Source organism: Pleurodeles waltl, chromosome 1_2 (genome assembly GCF_031143425.1).
Source record: "Pleurodeles waltl isolate 20211129_DDA chromosome 1_2, aPleWal1.hap1.20221129, whole genome shotgun sequence".
Lineage (NCBI taxonomy): Eukaryota > Metazoa > Chordata > Amphibia > Caudata > Salamandridae > Pleurodeles > Pleurodeles waltl.
Window position 1 is genome coordinate 304,594,485 of NC_090437.1, and position 13,714 is coordinate 304,608,198.

Here is a 13,714-nt window from a genome sequence, read left to right on the forward strand (position 1 = left end):
TAAACACTTTCTTCTAACTGGTGTAGGGTGCTGTGCTATGCCCTTTTCACATATCATAAAGAATGGCCGCTGTCAAGTTCAGCAACTCCATTGCACCCTCCAAACCTTCGTATCCCAAGTTTACCTTTCAGTTTTTGCGTAGTTTGGGAACTTTTTCCTTCCAGAATGGCTTCATGCAAGGGTATATCAGAGATGATAGTATGAATAACAGGGCAGAAGCAGCTTGATTACCCCCTTTATTAGGGCTACAGGATACTGCCTATGAATTAAAAAAAGACTTAATTTGAAGGCCGCCTCTTAGCACATTTTCAATATTCATATAAGTAGCACATTACCCTACGTGTTATGACTTAGCACTTGGTATGGTAATAGAATATTGTGGACTAAAAATCATCTGACAACAATATTGTGTCATAAATATTGTTAGGAATATAACATTTATGGCCACGGGAATATTTTAATGTTATCACTAAATATCACAATTTATTTTTAGTACAAGTCATTTTATATACAATCCTAGGAGCATTGTTTGAAAACACATTATGATAGTCTGGAAATGACACTCTTTCACTTTTCCTAAATATACGTATGTTATCTTCAAACATCTGCTTGCGTTTTTCTGAAAATACACTAAAGAAGGATTTTTTATTTTTGCTAAAACGGACCAGCCGTGCAAGGTAACCTAACTGCCAAGGAACGTGTATAGCGACAGTAGTACCATGACAAACTTTCCTCATAAAAAATGTAAAACGCAGGTATCAGCACTACTAGCATTATTTACATGCTGTGCTGACACAGGGGAGGCAGCTGCAGTGCTAGCATCATTTACATGCTGTGCTGATACAGGGGAGGCATCAGCAGTGCTAGCATCATTTACATGCTGTGTTGACACAGTGGAGGCATCAGCAGTGCTAGCATCATTTACAAGCTGTGCTGACACAGGGGAGGCGTCAGCAGTGCTAGCATCATTTACACCCTTGCTGATACAGGAGAGGCAGCTGCAGTGTTAATATCATTTAAATGCTGTGCTGATACAGGGGAGGCTTCAGCAGTGCTAGCATCATTTACATGCTGTGCTGATACAGGGGAGGCATCAGCAGTGCTAGCATCATTTACATGCTGTGCTGACACAGGAGAGGCAGCAGCAGTGCTAGCATCATTTACATGCTGTGCTGACACAGGGGAGGCATCAGCAGTGCTAGCATCATTTACATGCTGTGCTGTTACAGGGGAGGCATCAGCAGTGCTAGCATCATTTACATGCTGTGCTGATACAGGGGAGGCTTCAGCAGTACTAGCATCATTTACATGCTGTGCTGACACAGGAGAGGCATCTGCAGTGCTAGCATCATTTACATGCTGTGCTGATACAGGGGAAGAAGCTGCAGTGCTAGCATCATTTACATGCTGAGCTGACACAGGAGAGGCATCAGCAGTGCTAGCATCATTTACATGCTGTGCTGATACAGGGGAGGCATCAACAGTGCTAGCATCATTTACATGCTGTGCTGACACAGGAGATGCATCCGCAGTGCTAGCATCATTTAAATGCTGTGCTGATACAGGGGAAGAAGCTGCAGTGCTAGAATCATTTACATGCTGTGCCAACACAGGGGAGGCATCAGCAGCGCTAGCATCATTTACATGCTGTGCCGATACAGGGGAGGCAGCAGCAGCGCTAGCATCATTGACATGCTGTACTGATACAGGGGAGGCTTCAGCAGTACTAGCATCATTTACATGCTGTGCTGATATAGGAGAGGCATCAGCAGTGCTAGCATCATTTACATGCTGTGCTGATACAGGGGAAGAAGCTGCAGTGCTAGAATCATTTACATGCTGTGCTGACACAGGAGAGGCAGCAGCAGTGCTAGCATCATTTACATGCTGTACTGATACAGGGGAGGCTTCAGCAGTACTAGCATCATTTACATGCTGTGCTGATACAGGGGAGGCAGCAGCAGCGCTAGCATCATTTACATGCTGTGCTGATACAGGGGAGGCAGCTGCAGTGCTAGCATCATTTACACGCTGTGCTGATACAGGGGAGGAAGCTGCATTGTTAATATCATTTAAATGCTGTGCTGATACAGGGGAGGCTTCAGCAGTGCTACCATCATTTACATGCTGTGCTGATACAGGATAGGCAGCTGCAGTGCTAGCATCATTTACATGCTGTGCTGACACAGGGGAGGCATCAGCAGTGCTAGCATCATTTACATGCTGTGCTGTTACAGGGGAGGCAGCAGTGCTAGCATCATGTACATGCTGTGCTGATACAGGGGAGGCTTCAGCAGTCCTAGCATCATTTACATGCTGTGCTGATAAAGGAGAGGCATCAGCAGTGCTAGCATCATTTACATGCTGTGCTGATACAGGGGAAGAAGCTGCAATGCTAGCATCATTTACATGCTGAGCTGACACAGGAGAGGCATCAGCAGTGCTAGCATCATTTACATGCTGTGCTGATACAGGGGAGGCAGCTGCAGTGTTAGCATCATTTACACGCTTTGCTGATACAGGGGAGGAAGCTGCAGTGTTAATATCATTTAAATGCTGTGCTGATACAGGGGAGGCTTCAGCAGTGCTAGCATAATTTACATGCTGTGCTGATACAGGAAAGGCAGCTGCAGTGCTAGAATCATTTACATGCTGTGCTGACACAGGAGAGGCAGCAGCAGTGCTAGCATCATTTACATGCTGTGCTGACACAGGGGAGGCATCAGCAGTGCTAGCATCATTTACATGCCGTGCTGATACAGGGGAGGCTTCAGCAGTACTGGCATCATTTACATGCTGTGCTGACACAGGAGAGGCATCAGCAGTGCTAGCATCATTTACATGCTGTGCTGATACAGGGGAAGAACCTGCAGTGCTAGCATCATTTACATGCTGAGCTGACACAAGAGAGGCATCAGCAGTGCTAGCATCATTTACATGCTGTGCTGATACAGGGGAGGAAGCTGCAGTGCTAGCATCATTTACACGCTGTGCTGATACAGGGGAGGAAGCTGCAGTGCTAGCATAATTTACATGCTGTGGTGACACAGGAGAGGCTTCAGCAGTGCTAGCATCATTTACGTGCTGTGCTGATACAGGGGAGGCAGCTGCAGTGCTAGCATCATTTACATGCTGTGCTGATACAGGGGAGGCTTCGGCAGTACTAGCATCATTTACATGCTGTGCTGATACAGGAGAGGCATCAGCAGTGCTAGCATCATTTACATGCTGTGCTGAAACAGGAGAGGCAGCTGCAGTGCTAGTTTAATTTAAATGCTGTGCTGATACAGGGGAGGCTTCAGCAGTGCTAGCATCATTTACATGCTGTGCGATACAGGAAAGGCAGCTGCTGTGCGAGCATCATTTACGTGCTGTGCTGATACAGGGGAGGCATCAGCAGTGCTAGCATCATTTACATGCTGTGCTGATACAGGAGAGGCAGCTGCAGTGCTAGCATCCTTTACGTGCTGTGCTGATACAGGAGAGGCATCAGCAGTGCTAGCATCCTTTACATGCTGGGCTGACACGGGGGGCAGCTGCAGTGCTAGTATCATTTACATGCTGTGCTGATACAGGGGAGGCTTCAGCAGTGCTAGCATCATTTACATGCTGTGCTGATACATGAGAGGCAGCTGCAGTACTAGCATCATTTACATACTGCTGGTAAAGAAAAGGCAGCTGCAGTGCTAGCATCATTTACATCCTGTGCTGACACAGGAGAGGCATCAGCATTGCTAGCATCATTTACATGTGGTGTTGATACAGGAGAGGCAGCTGCAGTGCTAGCATCATTTACATGCTGTGCTGATACAGGGGAGGCAGCTGCAGTGCTAGCATCATTTACACGCTGTGCTGATACAGGGGAGGAAGCTGCAGTGTTAATATCATTTAAATGCTGTGCTGATACAGGGGAGGCTTCAGCAGTGCTAGCATCATTTACAGGCCGTGCTGATACAGGAAAGGCAGCTGCAGTGCTAGAATCATTTACATGCTGTGCTGACACAGGAGAGGCAGCAGCAGTGCTAGCATCATTTACATGCTGTGCTGATACAGGGGAGGCTTCAGCAGTACTAGCATCATTTACATGCTGTGCTGATACAGGGGAGGCAGCAGCAGCGCTAGCATTATTTACATGCTGTGCTGATACAGGGGAGGCTTCAGCAGTACTAGCATCATTTACATGCTGTGCTGATACAGGAGAGGCATCAGCAGTGCTAGCATCATTTACATGCTGTGCTGATACAGGGGAAGAAGCTGCAGTGCTAGCATCATTTACATGCTGAGCTGACACAGGGGAGGCAGCTGCAGTGCTAGCATCATTTACACGCTGTGCTGATACAGGGGAGGAAGCTGCATTGTTAATATCATTTAAATGCTGTGCTGATACAGGGGAGGCTTCAGCAGTGCTACCATCATTTACATGCTGTGCTGATACAGGATAGGCAGCTGCAGTGCTAGCATCATTTACATGCTGTGCTGACACAGGAGAGGCAGCAGCAGTGCTAGCATCATTTACATGCTGTGCTGACACAGGGGAGGCATCAGCAGTGCTAGCATCATTTACATGCTGTGCTGTTACAGGGGAGGCAGCAGTGCTAGCATCATGTACATGCTGTGCTGATACAGGGGAGGCTTCAGCAGTACTAGCATCATTTACATGCTGTGCTGATACAGGGGACGCTTCAGCAGTGCAAGCATCATTTACATGCTGTGCTGATACAGGAAAGGCAGCTGCAGTGCTAGCATCATTTACGTGCTGTGCTGATACAAGGGAGGCATCAGCAGTGCTAGCATCATTTACATGCTGTGCTGATACAGGAGAGGCAGCTGCAGTGCTAGCATCATTTACATGCTGTGTGATACAGGAAAGGCAGCTGCAGTGCTAGCATCATTTATGTGCTATGCTGATACAGGGGAGGCATCAGCAGTGCTAGCATCATTTACATGCTGTGCTGATACAGGAGAGGCAGCTGCAGTGCTAGCATCCTTTACGTGCTGTGCTGATACAGGAGAGGCATCAGCAGTGCTAGCATCATTTACATGCTGGGCTGACACGGGGAGGCAGCTGCAGTGCTAGTATCATTTACATGCTGTGCTGATACAGGGGAGGCTTCAGCAGTGCTAGCATCATTTACATGCTGTGCTGATACATGAGAGGCAGCTGCAGTACTAGCATCATTTACATACTGCTGGTAAAGAAAAGGCAGCTGAAGTGCTAGCATCATTTACATCCTGTGCTGACACAGGAGAAGCATCAGCATTGCTAGCATCATTTACATGTGGTGTTGATACAGGAGAGGCAGCTGCAGTGCTAGCATCATTTACATGCTGTGCTGATACAGGGGAGGCAGCTGCAGTGCTAGCATCATTTACACGCTGTGCTGATACAGGGGAGGAAGCTGCAGTGTTAATATCATTTAAATGCTGTGCTGATACAGAGGAGGCTTCAGCAGTGCTAGCATCATTTACATGCTGTGCTGATACAGGAAAGGCAGCTGCAGTGCTAGAATCATTTACATGCTGTGCTGACACAGGAGAGGCAGCAGCAGTGCTAGCATCATTTACATGCTGTGCTGACACAGGGGAGGCGTCAGCAGTGCTAGCATCATTTACATGCCGTGCTGATACAGGGGAGGCTTCAGCAGTACTGGCATCATTTACATGCTGTGCTGACACAGGAGAGGCATCAGCAGTGCTAGCATCATTTACATGCTGTGCTGATACAGGGGAAGAAGCTGCAGTGCTAGCATCATTTACATGCTGAGCTGACACAAGAGAGGCATCAGCAGTGCTAGCATCATTTACATGCTGTGCTGATACAGGGGAGGCAGCTGCAGTGCTAGCATCATTTACACGCTGTGCTGATACAGGGGAGGAACCTGCAGTGCTAGCATAATTTACATGCTGTGGTGACACAGGAGAGGCTTCAGCAGTGCTAGCATCATTTACGTGCTGTGCTGATACAGGGGAGGCAGCTGCAGTGCTAGCATCATTTACATGCTGTGCTGACACAGGGGAGGCTTCGGCAGTACTAGCATCATTTACATGCTGTGCTGATACAGGAGAGGCATCAGCAGTGCTAGCATCATTTACATGCTGTGCTGAAACAGGAGAGGCAGCTGCAGTGCTAGTTTCATTTAAATGCTGTGCTGATACAGGGGAGGCTTCAGCAGTGCTAGCATCATTTACATGCTGTGTGATACAGGAAAGGCAGCTGCAGTGCTAGCATCATTTACGTGCTGTGCTGATACAAGGGAGGCATCAGCAGTGCTAGCATCATTTACATGCTGTGCTGATACAGGAGAGGCAGCTGCAGTGCTAGCATAATTTACATGCTGGGCTGACACGGGGGCAGCTGCAGTGCTAGTATAATTTACATGCTGTGCTGATACAGGGGAGGCTTCAGCAGTGCTAGCATCATTTACATGCTGTGCTGATACATGAGAGGCAGTTGCAGTACTAGCCTCATTTACATACTGCTGGTAAAGAAAAGGCAGCTGCAGTGCTAGCATCATTTACATCCTGTACTGACACAGGAGAGGCATCAGCATTGCTAGCATCATTTACATGTGGTGTTGATACAGGAGAGGCAGCTGCAGTGCTAGCATCATTTACATGCTGTGCTGATACAGGGGAGGCTTCAGCAGTACTAGCATCATTTACATGTTGTGCTGATGCAGGAGAGGCAGCTGCAGTGCTAGCATCATTTACATGTTGTGCTGATACAGGGGAGGCTTCAGCAGTCCTAGCATCATTTACATGCTGCGTTGATACAGGGGAGGCATCAGCAGTGCTAGCATCATTTACATGCTGCACTGGTACATGAGATGCAGCAATAGTTCTAGCATCATTTACATGCTTTGCTGATACAGGGGAGGCATCAGCAGTGCTAGCATCATTTACATGCTGTGCTGATACAGGGGAGGCTTCAGCAGTACTAGCATCATTTACATGCTGTGCTGACGCAGGAGAGGCATCAGCAGTGGTAGCATCATTTACACGCTGTGCTGATACAGCGGAGGAAGCTGCAGTGCTAGCATCATTCACATGTTGTGCTGACACAGGAGAGGCATCAGCAGTGCTAGCATCATTTACATGTTGCACTGGTACATGAGATGCAGCAGTAGTGCTGGCAACGAAAGTGCCCCGATCTGCAGGATAGGAACTTGAAAAGCAGCAAAAGTAAAAATGTCTGTCCGCATCAGAGGAAGTATGGCACAGGCAGGAGAAGTGCAGGGTACTCCATGACAGGTTCTTTGCATTACTTGGAAATTCTTCACAACTCAAGTGTTATATTGAATAACTGAATGGGTCGATTAGAAAAGTCTGTTATGTTCAATTCTGGTAATTGGCAAAGGGTCTACAATGCATAAGCTCCTTAGCTACAGACAAATTGCTTATCTGGACCAAAATCATGTTGAGCTTTACGTAACAATGGCCTATGCATGGTGCTGGGGGTTCAGAAGCCTACATAACAATTGCTTATTCAGATAGAAGTTGGTTCAATCAATCAATCAATCAATCAGTGTTTGTTAAGCGCAGCTACTCACCCGTGAGGGTCTCAAGGCACTGAGAGGGGGAGGAGGGGGTGTAGAGCGTCCATCAGTGCAGTGGTTCTTCAAATATCCATGTCTTTAATAGCCATGTCTTCAGCTTTTTTGTGAAGTTGAGGGATGTAGCCTGTCTGAGGTGGGGCAGTAGAGCGTTCTAGGCTGTGGTGGCGAGGTAGGAGAATGAGCGTCCCCCTGTTCTTGTTTTTCTGATGTGGGGTACTTCGGCGAGAGAGAGCTGGGCTGAGTGTAGGATCCTGTGGGGTACGTGTAAATTGAGTCGCATGTTCTGGTAGGCTGCTCTGGTGTCGTTGAGGGCTTTGTGTGAGTGGACGAGGATCTTGATTCTTCTTGATTATCACTTCTGATAAGGCACAAAATAGAAGTCATTTTTTCTACAGTACCTTAGCACTGCACAAAAGGCTGTGACTTCACATTCTACTATTTGTACCAGGAATCTAATACCTACAGTTGGAAATCCTGCGATTTGTCGTGGTATCTTATGTCCTGGAAATACAACAAGAACTAGGTCTGAACCAGAAAGAGCGGTGTCTGGGGTACTGTACCTAAAAAGATTAAAGCTTAACAGTTATTATGTGATGCTATTTGATGAGCAGTTGACAAATGTAAAGCTAGCTACTGTGTCTTGGGTACCTATTTGGTGGTGGTTTTGTATTTAACACGCACACTGAATTACAGAACATGGCTGTATTTCCTCTGGTTTGGGTTTGTGCATCCTCCACTGCTGGTAGTCAGAACCTGTTATGAAAAGTGGCATTGTGACCACAGTATTCCTTCGTTACTTATAACACTTTTCTGCCCACTTTTCCTTTTCAGGATTAAGTGTGAAAGTTTAGGTGTCTAATGAGGAAACCTGCATTTAGGTTTCTATTACTGATGTCTGCATAGATGACTACTGGATTTTCACTGTTTTTCTTTATTAGATATAGCTTTTATATGCCTTTATAAACTAGGCAATAACGTTATTGCTTGCTATATCAAAATGCAAAGATGAAATACATGGAAGAAATTGCTACACACGTTACTTTGAATCATACATTTGATGTTTATAATGTTTTGCTTTTGTGTTTTTTCTTTCAATTGAATTGAATTATTTGTCCATTTCGCAACACTGATGAAAAAGACAACTACTAAAGACATTATTTTAAAGTTATTTTATTGTACCTAGTTGCCTGCATCTATTCATTTTTTGCTGTCAATTCTGTTTTTGCAATACATTATTGTAAGTGGTTTACCACAAAGAGCACTGTTTTGAAAATTAGGCTGCTTGTATCAATGACACTGGGCCAATAGGGAACAAAGCAAACTGTGTTTGCACCTGAGAAAGCAAAACCTCCTGTGCCATAATAGGTGATTGTCCCATTCCTAAAACAATTGAAGCAATGGTACTTGCCAACAATCTAAGCCCTTCTTCGTCTATGTTTTTTTGAATATTTTACTGTGACTGATGCAAGCACTATGAAGCCACATTTAAACAGGATTGCATACTTACTAAAAAGATAGATAAATATAATAGTGAAAACCAGTTAAAAGGAAACGAGCATTTTCAATTAAACTACGGGCTGCCAGCAGTTAAAATGAAGCCAAGAAGGTCCCAGTTAAATCTGTAATAAATGCGGAAAATGTTAGAAATACTTTAATTCTATATGATGTTTTAGATGAATCAATTTGGGTACTGAGGCTGGAGGAAAATGTTGACTTCATATTTAAGCATTTGCCTGGAGCCACGTTTTTTCCAACAGTATTCAGCCCAAGTATGAAACTTTTGAGAATTTCGTCATGTTGGATGTGCTGAGATCTTTACATTCAGGGAAAAACTCAAAACAGATGAAAGAAAAAACCTTGCAGACTCAAGAAAAATGCAAAGTTGTTGAATACCGAAACTTTTTCTAGCTATTGTAACGGAAAGTTTTAATTCTATTAAGGACACGGAGGCAAGGATTAGGCTTCATACTTTACTTTATTTCCAGCAGCCATTAACAATATGAATAATCAACAAAAAACACTACATTTCCCATGAATCCTTGGGAAACAAAAAACAGTTTGTCCAGTCACAGTGCTGCACCACTCCATAACAACCAACAAAGATCGTACTTCTTCCTCTTTGTGCGAATACAGCCATCTTCATTGAAATCACTCATGTTTACCCGAATCTAACCCTAAAAATAATCAAACATCGACACATTAGAATCGTAGAGTAACAATTTACAGTTGCAAACAATATAAAGACATTCCGCTCTAAACGAACATGCTCAATTCCACATAAACAGTTGCATAAGTGAAATACTTTACTTTAATATAGAACTGTATTGTATCAGGTGGGCCTACATTTCGTTAGCAGAAAGAAAGGGATGAGTTAATCCTCTGTGTCCTTAATAGAACTGAAACATTTCATTACAATAGCTAGGAAATTTTCATTCTATGTCAGGACCTGAAGGCGAGGATTAGACTAGTTCAAAGCTTGTCCACTACTAGAGTTGCCAGATTTGTAATTGCTTTTAAATTAAATCTTTTGAAAGTAGAGTCAGAAGACCAATCAGCTGTGTTGACAATGTCTTCCAGTCTTGTGCCCGAAGCAAAAGCCTTGAATGCCATGGCACCCCTCATTGAGTGAGCTCCAAAGTGGGAAACATCAATGCTGGCTTCTCGCATAGTTCATCTGGCAATAGTAGGGAAAGAAACCACTTTGTGAGGTTTGGTAAGGGTGATCAAAAATTGACGTTCCCCTGGAGGACGAAGATGTTCTGTCACAGCCTCATACGCCTTCATGGCCACACATCATTTCTGAGCATCAAGAAACAATGGATAAGAAACCACTTTTGAATTATTTTTTGTGCAACAAGAAATATGGAAAGTAACCCCTTTTGGGGTAAATACTCTACCTGTTATATCCAGAGCTCTCACATCTGAAACTCTTCAGCTGGAAATCAGACATAACAAAGTAGTCAACCTGGATGATAACAGCTTTCTTGTTAAGTACTCATTAGTGGGCCATGACTTAAACAGGTTGAGAACATTATTTACATCCCATAACAGGAAATACCTGGGTTCAGGAGTTTACAAACTAAGGGATGCTCCCAAACATGATTGAGATCTATGGGTAAATGACCCTCTGAAATAGCCAATTGGAAGGTAATAATTGACCTGTATGCCATGCCGTATGAGGCTAAAAAAAGCCAGAAAATTAAATATATGGACAATATCTGTCCCCAAGGGATCCAATTGGCACTGTAGACACCAACCAAACCATCAAGATCAGGTGGTACAGTATCTCTTATTGGTGTTATCTGCACAAGCTTTGGCAAGTAGGGTGGCAGCTTCTTGTGAAATGCCCTGGACATTTCAACGTTCCCTGTAATCTGTCAAGCCATGAGGTGCAGAGAGCAGGCTAGGACCAGGTGGAGAGTGTGCCTTGGGGATCCCAGAGAAGATCCAGAAGTAGGGGTAGAGGAATTATAAAATCCCAAGAAAGTTCCATCAGAGCTGAAAACCAAACTTGAGACCTCCAAATAGGGGTGATGACTACCAGATCCCCTTCCCAAAAAAGCTACATGAGAGCTGGAAACCAAATTTGAGACCTTCAAATCGGGTGATGAATGCCATATCCCCCTTCTGCCTCCAGACCTGAGCAGACAGTCTCATTATCATTGTGAACGGTGGGAATGCATGCCCCTACTTCTTGCTCCAATTCAGGAGAAAGGCATCAGTGAACGTTACATTGGGGTCTGGATGGCAGGTGCAATATCTGTTCAACTGAAAGCCCAGTCGAGAGGCAAAGAGGTCTATGGAGAAAGGCCCCCAATGCTCCGGTATCTGGTGGAACACTTCCAGATGAAGCTTCCAGAGACTAAAATCTCTCCAATGACGGGATTACCAATCCGCCACCTGGTTAATCTTTCTCAGGAGGTGTTTTGCTGACACCAAAATTTTATGCACTAGCAACACTCCCAGAATGTCTGTGCCAGATCCGATCGGGTCTTTGACCGTGTCTCACACAGATGGTTGACATATCGAACAGCCACTACGTTGTCCATCTTGAGGAGGGCACAACATTGGAAAATTCTCTGCAACGCGTTTCCCAAACTGCTGCTGTCCGACTCTGTCACTAGATCTGGATGGGAGCCAAAGATTGCTCGGCCGTTTCAGGTCTCCAAAGGAGGGATCCACCATTGCAATTCCTCTCTTGTTTCTGCAGAAAAAGGAATGTATTGGGAGTGGGTAAGGCCCCGTTTCAGATGAGAAATCTTGAGGTGCTGAAGCTCCCGATAAAGGAGGGGACCACAAAATATCACCTGCATGGAAGATGAAAGGAGTCCCGCTATTTGAGCTAGGTGACGCAATGAAATTTGAGGCTTGGACAAGGTTCTCTTCAGTCCATGTTGAATCTTGGACAATTTTTGTGACTGAAGATTGAGGACTGCTTTGACAGAGTCAAACCTGGGAACTGTAGAGACTGGGATGGGATTAGGGAGGACTTCTTCTCATTGCCCACAAAGCTGAGTGATTCCAGTAGGTGGACAGTCCACTGCGGTTGTCAAGTCAGGCGATTAGGTAGACTTCCTGAGCTCTTGAGTGTCCTACCACTGGCTTTAGCAGTTTGGTGAAACACCATGGAGCAGAAGATGTCTTGAAGGGAAGGAACGTGAATTAGAAGATCTGACATCTCCACTGAAACTGCAGGAAGTGCCTGTGCGGGAAAAAGAAGTGAATCATGAGGGAGGTGTCTTTTAGAGATCTCTGAGCTGATGGATGCCCTCCATCTTGAAGTGGCAGTAAACGAGCCACTCGTTGCATTCCCATAGATTGATAATCGGGCATTGACCACCATCTCATTTTCCACCAAAAAGAGATTGCTGAGGAACCCTGATGGGTGCAAAGTGGATAGGACAATCACACCCTTCTCTAAGAGGTTTGTAATTTCCTGATCCACTAATTGTGATTGTTCTGGAGGGAAGGACAGGGGTCTGTGTCTCTGGGGTTGAAAGTGGGCCCCGTACAATTATATTCGTAAGTCCCTCGCAGTCTGTAAGACCCAAGTGCACGAATTGCTCCAACCTGCCCCCAAGTTGTAACCCTTCTGAGTCCTGCACTCTTACCTTGGGAGTTGCTAGGGACACCAAAACCTCTAGCCACCTCGGGAATCCCAATGCTGGAGGTAACTGCTTGTCGGGTAAAAATTCCAAAACCTGTAGATGTCTTGCTACTGGCCTCAGCGGAGATCTGCACCTTGAGCAGAGGCTTGGTGAACTGCGTGGCCGGACGAGCGACCCCTCTCATGACCAGCTGCTGCGAAAACACGAGGAGTGAAGACTCGTTTAGTGGAGGACTGTGCCTTGTCCAGGGAGGTGAATGTATTTACAAACTTGCCCAGTTCCCAGACAAATGGATCCCCAAATAGATTCTCTTGGGCTACCGGACCCGCCTCCGAAGTGGCTAAATCCCCCCGTTTCAGATCAATTTTAATTAGGAGCAACCCTCGGCGTTCTGTGAAAACTGCGCAATTGGCGTTCCCTAAAAGAATGATAGCTCTTTGAGCCTCGTTGGACAGGGCTTCAGGGGAAATTAGGGAGCCAGACGCCTTGGCATCTTCCACCATGTATAAGATTTTGGCTAAAGGTCCTGCCACATCTAGCAGCTTGTCCTGGCAAGAACGCCAGAAACAATCTATCCCTTTATTGGAATCCTGGATAAACTTTGCCAGGAAAGTGGCCACCTTGGAGTCAATCTGCGGGGTAAGAGCTACCTTACCCTCCAAGGAAGGTCTGGGGCACTCAGCCAGGAGGCAACTCCTCACCTCCTTATCCAGGGGTTTTCTCAATTGACCTGGTATGTAGGAGGCCACCTTGGGGGCCTGGCACCATTCAAAAGAACATGGATGCAAGAGGTCATCTGGGTCCAACATGTCACAGTCAGGGTGATGAATGAATGGCCCCGTTAGGGACGTCTGATGCTGGAGGTATAGAGGATGTGCACCAGGGTCTGCATCGCCGTCTGAGGCAGTAGGGGAGTCATCCCCATCTGTAGGACCATCAGGAAAGGGAGACGAGGAGGGATCCCCCGATGTGCCAGGTTTTCAGAATCAACAGAGAGGGATTGAGACTTCATGAAGGCCTGTTTCAGGCATGCAAAGGCATCCAGATCGA

The 13,714-nt window shown here is 45.7% G+C and overlaps 1 protein-coding gene across 1 annotated transcript; it reads right to left on the reverse strand.

Annotated features, from left to right (window-relative positions):
* Positions 1-969: 969 nt before the first annotated feature.
* Positions 970-9,712, reverse strand: LOC138254154 (mucin-4-like). Its single transcript, XM_069205810.1, has 5 exons — positions 9,655-9,712; positions 6,478-7,151; positions 5,188-6,192; positions 3,655-4,852; positions 970-3,233 (listed from the first exon to the last, which is right to left on the reverse strand). The coding sequence occupies exons 1-5, from the start codon at positions 9,710-9,712 to the stop codon at positions 970-972; spliced, it is 5,199 nt and encodes a 1,732-aa protein (XP_069061911.1).
* Between the last annotated feature and the right edge of the window lie 4,002 nt (positions 9,713-13,714).

Coding starts and splice junctions, on each gene's coding strand:
- LOC138254154 (XM_069205810.1), bottom strand. CDS start 9,712: ATGAGTGATTTCAATGAAGATGGCTGTATTCGCACAAAGAGGAAGAAG. Junction 7,152..9,654: donor GAGGAAGAAGTACGATCTTT/GTTGGTTGTTAT, acceptor CCTATCCTGCAG/ATCGGGGCACTTTCGTTGCC. Junction 3,234..3,654: donor CTTTTCTTTACCAGCAGTAT/GTAAATGATGCT, acceptor CTCCTGTTTCAG/CACAGCATGTAAATGATGCT.